The sequence below is a fragment of the Chelonoidis abingdonii genome, chromosome 1, assembly GCF_003597395.2.
Source record: "Chelonoidis abingdonii isolate Lonesome George chromosome 1, CheloAbing_2.0, whole genome shotgun sequence".
Taxonomy (NCBI): Eukaryota; Metazoa; Chordata; order Testudines; family Testudinidae; genus Chelonoidis; species Chelonoidis abingdonii.
Genome location: NC_133769.1, coordinates 213,822,781 through 213,835,839, shown reverse-complemented (window position 1 = coordinate 213,835,839; position 13,059 = coordinate 213,822,781). Strand labels below are relative to the sequence as shown.

At 45.1% G+C, this 13,059-nt stretch overlaps 1 protein-coding gene across 13 annotated transcripts in view; it reads right to left on the bottom strand.

Annotated features, from left to right (window-relative positions):
- Positions 1 to 13,059, bottom strand: part of CASK (calcium/calmodulin dependent serine protein kinase) — a 442,447-nt gene that overhangs the window by 131,150 nt on the left and 298,238 nt on the right. For all 13 annotated transcript variants that reach the window (XM_032806527.2, XM_032806492.2, XM_032806483.2 and 10 more), the window contains one exon: positions 3,883 to 3,982. In XM_032806527.2, coding sequence (XP_032662418.1) covers positions 3,883 to 3,982 — 100 coding nt within the window. The remainder of the gene's footprint in view (positions 1 to 3,882; positions 3,983 to 13,059) is intronic.

Sequence of the window (13,059 nt, the reverse complement as noted above, 5' to 3'; positions counted from 1 at the left end):
AGAGTGGTGCCGCATGGCGGGTGATATATAAGCCCTGCGACCCGCCCAGCTCCCAGTCCTATCTTCCGGCGCTCCGACAGTGGGGAAGGAGGCGGGTGTGGAATGATTGAGCAACACATCTCGAAGAACAACAGTTACAAAGGTCAGTAACCGTGTTTTCTTCTTCGAGTGCTTGCTCATATCCAATTACAGTAGGTGATTCCCAAGCCTTACTAGGCGGTGGCGGATCGGAGTCAGACGTCATGTGCGCAAACAGCAGACGCCGAGCCGCATCATCCCTGGACTGTGGACGAGGGCATAATGGGTAGCAAAGTGTGCACTGAGACCAGGTGGCCCTGCAGAATCTCCTGGATAGGCACTCGTGCGAGGAACACTGCCGATGAGCCTGGGCTCTGGTAGATTGTGCCGTTACTCTGCCCGGAGGAAAGATGGGCCAGGTCGTAACAGGTCCGTATACAGGACGTTACCATGAGGAAATCCTCTGAGAGGAAACTGGTAACCCTCTAACTCATTCCGCGACGGCAACAAAGAGTTGGGCGGACTTACGGAATGGTTTGGTTCGCTGTATGTAAAAGCGAGCGCTCTGCGCACGTCTAAGGAGTGTAACTGCTGTCCTTATGAGACAAGTGTGGTTTTGGGAAGAAGACAGCAGGAATATGTCTATGGTTGACATGAAAGCCGAGAGACCTTGGGAGAAATGCGGTGCAGCCTCAGTTGCACCTTGTCCGATGGAACACCGTATACGGGGATCCACAACGAGGGCGCGCAGCTCCGACACGCGCAACGAGCAAGTGATCGCCACTAGGAATGCCGTCTTCCAAGACAAGTAAAGAAGGAGACACGTAGCAGTGGCTCACGGGAGACATGACGGGATGCACCAGGTTGAGATCCCAGGGAGGGGCTGGGGGGCGGACCTGCGGGTAAAGCGTTCCAACCCTTTGAGAATCTGGAAACCATTGGGTTGTGAGAAGAACCGAGCTGTCTTCACTCCCTGGGTGAAAAGTGGAGATGGCCGCTAATGAACAGCAGAGAGAGGACAGTGCAGCCCTGCTCCTTGAGCGACCAAAGTATCTAGAATGACCGGTATGGAGACATCGGTGGGATGAAAGCGCTTTTCCGCGCACCAGCACGTAACCGCTTCCACTTGCTACGTATGTCGCCCTGGTGGATGGTTTTTACTTCCCAGAAGGACCTGTCTCACTGGGGGAATGAATGTAATTCGGACCGAGTCAGCCACTCAGGAGTCACGCCGAGGATGCAGCGACTGGAAGGTCCGGGTGACAAAAGGCGGCCGTGGTCCTGTGAGATCAGTTCCAGGTGAAGAGGCAGGGGAACGGTGACCACCGACAGGTCCAGCAACAGAGGTACCAATGCTGGCGGGCCATGCCGGAGCGATCAAAATCAAGTGGGCCCTGTCCCTGCGCGCCTTCAGAATATAACGACAACTATATAATACTAAATAAACTACAATAACTGTAACTATAACGAACAAGAGAAGCTAGGGACGTGGAGGTCAGCTATGCCGCGCTCCACAGTTCCAACGACCGACACGGTGGTAAGAAGGAACTGAGGAGTGGGCAGGCCGGCAGGGGTATATATCACCCGCCATGGCGGCGCCACTCTAGGGGGCGGCCTGCCGGCCCGCTGGAGTTGCTAGGGTAAAAGTTCTCCGACGAACGTGCACGCGCGGCACGTACACCTACTGGATTGGATATGAGCAAGCACTCGAAGAAGAACCCGGAGATGTCAGTGGGTAAAAGCTCCTCCACTGCTCCCGTGCCTTCAGAACTCTCCAGCTCTCAGCTCTGGCTCTCCAGGTTCGAGCTGGAAGGCAACTTCCCCTGCTTCTCCTGCCTTCAGCCCTGGCTCTCTGGCTTGTGGATGACAGTCAGCAAATCGATCTTTGCTGCTCTCCTGCCTTCAAGTCTTCTCCTAGGAACCACTTTCTACTTCTTTCTGGGACTCTTCCAATCCCCTGGTCTCAGGCAACTCTCACCTGCCCCTGACTAACCCAGTCAGCTCATCGGGTTGCTCAAACCCTCTTAAAAACAGGAGCACCTGCTTTGGCCTTGAGGAGCTAGACCTACTTCATTTACTGGGGCTACCCACCCTGTGACAGGTGCTTAATTCCTTTAGGATCTTTTGAAAAATCCCATCTTTAAGAACTGGTATAGTCTTTACAAGCAGGCTTCAAAGATTTGACAACACAGCAAATATATAATTGAAGCACCTTTTTGAAGGGGGAGAGGGAGATCAAGTTTTTTATTGGCCTAGTTATTTCAGGAAGCTGAAAGCTGCACTATGGTTCTTTTCCTGAAAGCCTCAGGACTTTTTCTAAGTTAATTATCTGAGCGAGAAGCTCTCTGAACTAAACCATTTAAATTAGTCAGTCAGGCATCAATAAAAATATCCCCTGGGAGCAGTTTCTCAACCTTTGCATTACAACCTCCAAGGAGATCAACAACTGTTGTCTTGGACCAGGAGCCTGTTCCAGCTTCCTCCCAGAGGAACTCAAACTACTGCATCAGTTACTCTACAAGCTAATAAGAGGTTCCAAAGGATCCAGCACAAAAGGGCTGAGCACATATGTAAACATCTGGCTGCATGGTTCCTGGAAGAAAAAAAGTTGAGAACTTGTACTTATGATGTTATTTGCAACCCCAAACCCAAATGAGGAAGAGACACATCCCGTTGATGCAAGCCTGAATCTGAAACAAGGAACCTTGCTATTCCTGCAACAGAAAAATTGCAGACATGTATGTGACCTACTTCTGTGACCATGACTGAGGAAGCAGCAGGAAACAAAAAGTATCTTTTAAAACACTCCAAATAATCCTAACTGATGTTCAATCAAACACACTGGAAAGATCTCTCTGTAAAACGGTACATCAGATACCCTTCTGTACAATACATAAAATGTTCAAATCTGAGTGCCTAGAGTGCCTACGTCCATATTTAGGCAGCTAAATGAGTGGTGTGAAGTTCCTACTGACTTCACTGAAAGCTGTGAGTGCTAAAAACATCTGACAATCAATCTTTTTATTTGGGCACGTACATTTGAATATTCCAACTCTATGTAAATAAAATTAAATAATATTTAAAAAAATTTACTTTTCCACTGTTTTTTCTCTGCCATAGTTAACATTTGCAAGCCCCTTCTACCTCCTTCCTTATAGAAATATTAGGACAGAGAATGAGAACTTACCCTTCCCCAGCAATCCAAAATACATAATTAATTCCCTGAGACATTTTCTAGTATAGTAAGTTTCAGGCTGTCACATTGACACATGCTGCAACATTTGAATTGCAACATTTTTATTTGTTAAGAAAACTTGTTTAGATGATAATTTACAAAAAGCAGAAGTAATTCTATTGGTCTCATGTTTTCTAAAAGCGTATTTATACAAAACCTAAATTCTGGAACATCTTTGAAATGTCAATAACCCTGTAACAGGAGATTAAAAAAAAAATAAAATCCAGTTCCAGAAAAGGAGACCAACAAGCTCCTAATATACAAAGATACAATAAAAAACATTCGCAGGGAAGAAGAACCCTAATCCCACTAAGGGCACAGGGCATAATTTGAAAAAACTCTCAGACTCAAGTCATGTAAATAGATAGATATGATGTTATGACAGCCTTTGTAATGAAACACTGTCAGGTTGAATACAAATCCAGGAAGATCTATATCATTCTGAAGAAGCATTCTCTGGACACTCCCTTGTAGAACCACTGTAAATAAATAGCACTGAAATGCTCACACAAACTCTAATGTACATGCTGCTCTATGACAGTATGGGAAATCAGCAAACAATATAGGACTAAAGCCCGTAAAGATTTAAAACTCAATGTGAAAAGTAAATACGCTTTCAATGAAATTACCTGAGGAGGTAGGGTCTTCAGAGAAGTCTGGCAGCTCTTCAGGGGGATCCCCATAGAAGGAATTGAATTTGTGGCTTGATACTGCTGCTAGTACTGCCCCCTGAATAAACAACACAAAGTCTCAGTCATAAGCAATAGGTCAACAAAACATGTTTACAAACACTGTGGATCAGTCAGGCCTGAAGGCCCCAAGCCCTCCCAGACTATTCTTCTTGTTGCAGTTACGAGAGAGATTTCATGCACTCCATCTATGACCTGACTGCTGCAGTGAAACAAATCTCATAGTACAGCCAGCTATGCACTATTTCAAAGGATTGGATATGGCAGCCTGCCTCTCTGTGATGGATATGGCAAAAGTGCAGCATTTATTTTTAAATTATTGGGCTGCTGCTGCTTCCCCATAGTCCTCAGATTAATGAAGAGCAGCGGAGAAAAAGACAAAATGCTCCAAAGCACAGCTTTCACTAGTGCACAAGTAGAGAACAATGGAAACCAAAGCCCCCTGATGTAACAGGAACTGCAAGCCCTAGTTGACAAAGATAATGTCACCCTCCAATGGAGCTGGTTTACATTTTTTTTTTTTTTTTTAAAGAGCCTGAATGGACAGATCTAGTCTTGAAGGATCAGAAGAGAAGAAAGGATGTTCAGAAAAACAGTACATTGGACGAGTTGATGAGGAAAGCAGGGAAGCCTGAGCTGGCAAGGCAATGACGTCACCTCAGGAACTCATTCACTTTACATGGGCAAAAGGAACTGGCAGCTAGAGCATTAAGAGTCAATATATTTCCACCGCAGAGCAGATTTGAAACTTTGAGATGTTTCTGCTTATCATAAGCACAGAACAAACCTTAAGAGTAGGCTCTTCACAACTGTATCTTTGGAATGTGTTAAATGCTCTCTCTGAGTTTTCATCTTTTTACCCCACACAATCAATGGTTATTTGGGTATGCTGCTGCTTTAGCAATGGAGGACTTTTTTCAGCCAACCCTACTTTTAATCTACAATTAGCAGGCAGGAGTATAGTCTAGCATACAGTGGGCTGCATTATTCCTTCTGATACTAATGTGTGTTTTCACCAGGAATTGTTTTTTTTTTTTTTTACTGACACTGACTAGCCTCCTCCCACAAACTTTAAAAAAGCTTATCACTTAAGTATGTCAGGACATTATACAGAAATACTGTACATAGTGGCCTTAAAATAACAGTCAGAACCAGAGAGAATGAGCTATGATGATGATAAAGTAGCCCTTGTTTATTTTCTACTCCCTAAAACGTCTTGCTGTGTTTAGACTGAAATAAATTAGGCACCTTACTGTCTTATTTGGAAAAAGAAAACATTTAATAGTTTTTGGGGTGTTCCACTCAAATCACATGGTAACCTACTGCTCATGTGTTACTGAGGTTACCAGTATGTTTCTTAATTATGTGACATCTCTCTCTCTTTCTCACACTCACACACAAATAATAATTTCAGTAAACAAATTACTTTAATATAATTGTGGTCCAGATATATGTAGTTTACTGCTCAAAGTAGCAGTCATTTTTAAATTTATAGGCATTTATTTTTTGGACTCCTTACACTACTTAAAAATGCTGGTACACATGAAATAAAAATCAGGCTTTTAAAATAGGCTAACCTCATTATGTGGACATGTTAACAATTAACAGAATTATTAATATCAAGGGATGATCAATGAAGAATCAACGCATAACACATTATTAACACATAACATAGAACTGTGAAGCTGTACACTGCGAGAAAGAGAAAAAGGATGCATTGCTGCTTCTTTTTGGTTTGCAATTGTGATTCACAGGTATTGCTCAAGAAAGTAAAGCCAGCTGACAGTTTTCTTAAATTGGTGGCATTTTGCATTATGCCTTTAGAAACTTTCCAACAGCTTAAGAAAACATGAAGCCTTTTATGTAGTTATTACTTGAAATATTACTGATAAAAATATTGCTTCATCTAAGACAGTTATAGTGGAAAATTTAAAAACAGTTTCAAGTGAATTAAGCAGGAAACCTGTGGTTTGTAGTTCTGTATGTTTATGAAAGTTAAAGATCTGATCCTTAACTAAATCAAGGAAGAAGGGCAGAGCTTGGCTGTGGAAATGAGAAACATTAGTTTACCCTATTTATTTTTGGAACCCCATTGTGTCAAAGAAGAATTGCAATATTCTTGGACTTCAGCTCTAAAATGCCAAAAGGTAACATTAAAGATTCACAGACAGCAAAGACTCATTTTTGTTTAAAGCAGATCTCGTGCAGTAACAAGTATGAACATAGCTGTCGTCCCAAAACCACATTGATACCACAATTTTTTACTTAATGTCAAGTGATACTAACGAAGGACTAATTTTTGTTTTAAGTCACGTTTTTAGTGTCTGATTGGTTTCAGTGGTGCTAAATGACTCTTATCAACTAACCTCTGATATAAAAAAATCCCATAAGCTCTCATAGAATGCAGAAGATATTTTAATTTATGCAATGAGGACTAAAACTGTACAACCTAAACTTGTAAAAAACTAAAATATAGTCATTTTCCCAGAAGAAGTGCCAGATACTGCTTTAAAGCACAGGGCTGTGCCGAGGAAAGAGCTGAACTCCAGCATCCCAGGTACCTCTGATAGTGGCAATGTGCCTCAGGGAGCAACCTGGTGCATAAGAGGGAATTTGCTGCTGTTTTACCCATTAAGAGACTGTAGTGTACACTCCTCTTTGAGGCTAGTCAGCAGTAGTGATCGCTACTCCCATTTGGAGTGGCTTGGAGGCCATAAAAGGGAGAAGTCTCTGTGCTCAGGAGAGTTTAGGGCCTGTAACTGTGACTGGTGTCTCCATGGGGGAAAGGGACGGTATTTTTAAGCTTCCATACGTTCTTGTGCACCTGCACATAGGCAGTCACAGTATGACCTTATGTATAAAGCATTAAAAAAACCAAACCAAAAAACATCACACCTGGGGGGAATTACGTAGGTGAAGGGAATTTGGCAGATTTTCTATTCAGATAAATGGTTATGACAGGTAAACACTTCAGAGTATATACAGATTTGGAACAATTATACCAGAACAATTTTATTTGAAATAAAGTGCAGAAAAAGAGACATAAAGAATAAATTCCTGAGCTCTTTGGTTGGCAAGGTAGTTCTGATAAAAATGATCATTCTAAGATGCAAACATGCTCTATAAGTTTGCGAGTCTCGCATAATGTCCCCAATAGTCTGGACAAAAGATCAAATACCATGGTATATAAACCAGTATATAAGGAAAAATAATCAGGGATAGACAGTGGTATTAAGCCACATCAATGATAGTATGGAAAAGTCCCATCCTAATACAGATGTCCCAAATGCATCAAGTTGAGACAGGTACAGTGCCTCTTTACTCTGTGCTCAAACAAAGCAGCTGCTATCATAGCCTCTTTTCTCCTTACTCTGTTTGGGCAGGCTAGCATCTCTAGAGATGGCAGCCTGAAACATTTGTTACATTGAGCACAAGGATTGCAAGGAGTGGGAAAGAAACCTCTGAATTCTCTCACTTGTGCAGGGTTGGGCACGATCTGGTCCCTAGAGAGAAAATTAACACTTTAATGGATCAATACAAGGAAGATAGTACAGCTGTCCCAGTTTTTTTAACAACTCCTTGAATTCTGAAACAAGCAGTGGTTCCAATGATTGTTTCTGGTTACAAAGGTTACAGCACATTATATGGTAACCAAATAACTGTAAAACTAACATTTTCAGTTAGGAGATGTGCTGCAATTCTGGCAAAATTCAGAAAATAACACTCGAATCTCTCTAGTAGTTGACTCAGACATATCAATATGAAGATATGATAATCTCAGACCCCCCCGGTAATTGTTATGTGAGGAATTTCAAAGTTAGAAAAAATAATGAAATACTAAGAGTATCTGATCCAGTGTTAAAAGAACAATTTTTTGTTCGCTCATTACAGGAAAATAGGGTCCAACGTACAAGTTTTACAGTGTTTCAGGTGTGGGGTGCATTGCAATGAACAATTAGTACTTTCAGAACACCTCCTGAAGAACAGTAGCATGGATAAAGTAAAGTGGCAGGGAAAAGGTTAGTATAGTATAATATGGTGTTGAATGTATATAAACACAAGATGTTAAGAGTGGAGAATTGCTTATAAAGTAAAGATTGAAGCCTTTGTGTAGACCATAAAAATAGATTGTTTTAAAAAATCTTACCTAAATTCTTTAACTAATGCAATTTTAAATAGGACTTTGTGCCTCATGTAGGCAAGCTGTATTTAATAATGTGTTATCCGATCATAGTTAAACACAGGGTGAAGCTGCTAACTTGTTCAGAAGCATGAGGATTATTCCAATCCTACATGTTAAACATGGTTAGAATTATGAAAAACTTCCATGAAACAACTAGTTAAAATTAATCTGATTTTGCATTTTGTTACAAACCCTACAATTGGCAAAGATTTGCCAAAAGCATGCCTGAATCTTTTGATGAACCTAGACCAAGTTTCAAGTAAAATCCCTCCAGAGAGGCCATGAATTTATGATTCTGAGTGGAAACCACACAATGTTTCAGCTGGATCTCAACATTCTTTTCCCTATAGTTGGAAACTGCTCCTATATATATATTATATATTATATATAGTGACAAAGTTCCTCCTCTACCTTGGTGGGTCCTGCGCTTATTGGCGGATTTGTTCACCTCAGTGATCTTCCCCTCTTGTGGAACCCACAGTCTAGGTCAGCTCCTCCTGTGTCTTATCAGGATTGGGATGGCGTTTGGGGGGGGACCCAGGCCCCCCCTACTACACGGGGTTCCAGCCAGCCGCCTGTGGGTCTCGCGTCTATATTGTGCACCGTAACAGCTGCATGACAGCTACAAACTCCCTGGACTAACTCCCATCGGCCCTCTACCCACAACTTTCTTAGATCCTCACACAGGAACTCCTCCTGGTTGTCTGATTAACGTTCGCCTCTCAATCCTCACAGAGATCGCTTCTCACTCATCAGCTCCTTGCCTTCTCTGCTCCAGCCTTCTCACACATGCTCCTTTCCTCTGTGGCTCCTCTCTGCCTGACGCGTGTGACCTTTTTTCAACCCAGTGTCCTATGCTGCCCCTTATTGGTCTGCAAGTGTTCTAATTAAGTAGGCAATCTCCCATGCTTCTAGAACGATGCTAATTGCTCCAGTGCTGATTAACCTGGACAAAACGCCATTGGTCCAAGGTACTAGGGATTTGTTTAGCCTGGGGCTAACATACCTGTTTCTCAGTACTTTACTGTAGCCATCTGGCCTTGCCCCATCACAATATATATAACTAAAGGCTGAATGAACATTCTTAAGAATACCCCTTTGCAAAGAGCTATAACCTACTCCACCCCCGAAAAGAAAAGAAAATCATAATTGTCCTTTTTGAAAATCTTACGGTGGCCCTTCATATATGACGACTGGTGAAGCTAGTGGAATGTTTATCCTTTGTTGATATACCTGATTACAACACAGATGAAACTAAGCAATAGGAATTAAATTATGCTGCAACACAGGAGTGACTCAAAAATGTACAAACTGGCCACTCTCTAAAGAAGCAAAAACAGGCTGCAAGAATATTTTTCACATTTTAGAAATTATATTTAGAACCTGTTAGGAAAAAAACCAGTAGTCTCCCTCCCACCAAATCACACAAAAGACACACTTTCTCCAATTGCGAAGAATAAAGAACAGATAGTTGCAGACTTTGGCTCAGTAAATAAGTGCTCCACCCCAAATGCTTATAGTCACAACCTCAAAGGATGTATTCTAGAAGTGTCTGCAGCATGCTAGTCTGACGCCAAGTGCATTCACCACAGGAACCGCAATTATAGGGGGGATCTAATATAGACAGCAGTATTAGGGGCGATGGAGGGGGAATGTTGCTAGGTTACCATAACCATACAGAGTGGAAACAATGCAATTTTCTAGCAATGAAAAAAGACAGGCACCTGTTCCGTAACTGGTGTTCTTCGAGATGCATTGCTCATGTCTATTCCACAGTAGGTGCGCGTGCTCACCACATGCACTGGTGCCAGAAGTTCTTCTGTTAGCAGTACCCGTGGAGAGGAGCACCGCTGCAACCCCTGGTGTGGCGCGTCTATATCGTGCTATAAGGGGGAGCCACGTGCTCCCCGCACCCTTGGTTCCTTCTTGCCAGATAACTCTGACAGAGGGGAAGAAGGGCAGGATGTGGAATAGACATGAGCAACACATTTCGAAGAACACGAGTTATGGAAAAGGTAACTGTCTTTTCTTCTTGAGTGCTTGCTCGTGTATTCCACAGGTGATTCCAAGCAATATCTGTTGGAGGTGGGTAGGAGTTCCTGAGTTCCTGGGATGCAGTACTGCTCGGCCGAATCCAGCATCATCCCTAGTTTGGGAGATGATCACATAATGCGCAGTGAACGTGTGAACTAAAGACCATGTGGCAGCTCTACAGATGTCCTGGATAGGGACATGGGCTACACAGGCAGCTGACAAGGCCTGAGCTCTCGTTGAGTGCGCCCCGATGATCGGTGGCGGGGGAACCCCTGCCAGATCACAGCATGTGAGTATGCACGCAGTGATCCAGCAAGAAAGACACTGGGTGGAAATAGGCTGCCCCTTCATACAACTGGCCAAGGCAATGAAGAGTTGCGAGGATTTCCGAAACGGTATAGTCTGATCCAGGTAGAAGGCCAGAGCCCTATGCACATCGAGTGTGTGAAGACAGCATTCCTCATTGGAGGAATGGGGCTTGGGACAGGGAACAGGAAGAAAGATGTCCTGTTCCATATGGAAGGTGGAGACCACCTTCGGGAGGAATGCAGGGTGTCGGCAAAGTTGGACCTTATCCTTGTGGAAGACTGTATATGGATGTTCCGAGGTCAAAGCCCTGAGCTCTGAGACATGTCGGGCCGACGTGATTGCTACAAGGAAGGCTACCTTCCATGAGAGGTGAGACAAGGAACATGTGGCCAAGGATTCAAAGGGAGGCCCCGTGAGGCGGGACAACATCAGGTTTAGGTCTCATTGTGGTACAGGGGATCTAGCATACAGGAATGAACGGTCAAGGCCTCTAAGGAAGTGGGAGGTCATAGTATGGGAGAAGACAGAATGCCCTTGCACGGGTGGGTGGAAGACTGATATAGCCACCAAGTGTACCCTGACAGAGGCGGGTACCAGCCCTTGGGTCCTAAGGGACAGGAGGTACTCGAGGATAAGCTGGAGCGGTGCGGACGATTGGGAGACTCCTTGCTCACCTGGAAAGTCGAGACCACTTCGCCAGGTACGTCTGGTGTGTGGAAGGCTTCCTACTTTCCAGGAGGACCTGCCTGACTTCCTCAGAACACTTCCTCATCTAGCCACTGAGCAGCCATGCTGTCAGGTGCAGAGCCGACAGATTGGGATGGAGGAGGTGGCCCCCATCCTGGGAGAGGAGGTCTGGGCGTAGTGGCAACCTCCTCGGAGGGGCTGTCAATAAGCCTGGAAGAATCCCGTAACAGTGTTGACGGGGCCAGACTGGGGCGATAAGGATGATATGTGCTTTGTCTCTTTTCACTTTTTCTAGGACTTTTCCTATAAGGGGAAATGGTGGAAAAGCATAGACTAGCTGGTCCGACCACTAAAGGAAGAAGGCATCTGAGATCGCATCCTTCCCCCCCGGAACAAAACCAGGGGCAACGCTGGTTCTGGCAGGTCGTGAACAGGTCCACCTGGGGAATTCCCCACTCTTGGAAGAACCGTTGAGTGACCTCCGAGTGAAGCGACCACTTGTAATGGGGGGAGAAAACCCTGCTGAGGCAATTGGCCTGTGTATTGCGGGCTCACGGTAGGTGGAAAGCCCTTAGGGAGATGTCGTGGGCTATTCAGAATTCCCTCAGGCTAAGAGGTCCTGGAAGAGGGCCGAGCGCTGTGCCCCTCCTTGCCTGTTGACGTACAACATCGCGGCACTGTTGTTCGTAAGGACTCTGACCACCTTGCTGCGAAGCTGCATGATGAAATCTATGCACGCCAACCGTATCGCCCAGAGCTCCCTGACATTTATGTGGAGGTACAGGTCCGAGGCTGACCACATCCCTTGAGTTTGCATGTTCCCTATGTGGACTCCCCAGCCCAAGTTCGATGCATCGGACACCAGGGCTATTGACGGGACCAGGTCCTGGAAAAGAACCCGTTGGAGCATATTGTCCGGGGAGGACGACCATTGTAGGGAGGCGATTAACGGGCTCGGTACCTTGAGGACCTTGTCCAGGCCGTCCCAGGCCTGGGAGAACTGGGAGTCTAGCCATAGCTGGCGGGGCCTCATTTGGAACCTGGCATGGTGGACCACATACGTGCACGCCGCCATGTGTCCTAGGATCTGACGGCACACCCTTGCTGTTGTCACCGGAAAAGTGGTGACCGAGGCGATGAGACCTTTGAGGGTTTCGAACCTGCCCACACGGAGAGAAGCTGTGGCCCTTAAGGGAGTCCAGTAGTGCCCCTATGAATTCTATGCGCTGCATGGAAACTAGCATTGATTTGGTCTCATTTACCAACATGCGGAGATTGGCACATGTGGACAGGAGCAGGTCCACATGGGCCCTCACCTGAGACTGTGAGTTGCCCTTGATAAGCCAATAGTACAGATATGGGAACATCTGGACCCCTTCTTGTCTGAGCCAAGCCACTGCCACTACCACCACACACTTTGTGGATACCCTGGGCACTGTGGATAGGCCAAACGGGAGAACCATAAACTGGCAGTGGTTGGGCCCCATGAGGAAATGGAGGAAGTGCCTGTGCCCTTCGAAAATACATATGTGGAAATACGCGTCCTGAAGGTCCAGGGCTGCGTACCAGTCCTCAGGATCCAGGGAGGGGATAATAGAAGCCAGGGACATCACGCGGAACTTGGAGCGGACCATAAACCGATTGAGATTCCGCAGATGTAGGATGGGCCTGAGACCCCCTTTCACTTTTGGGACCAGGAAATATCAGGAGAAGAAGCCCCTGCCCTGGAATTCTACTGGCATTCTCTCTACTGCCCCCAGGTGTAGTAGTCATTCCACTTCCTGATCTAGGAGATGAACGTGTTCCAGGTACCCCGAGCCCTCCAGAGACCGGAGGTGGTTGGGCAGGGGTGAACTGAACTGCAACATGTAGCCCTTGGAAATGGTGTTGAGGACCCAGCGGTC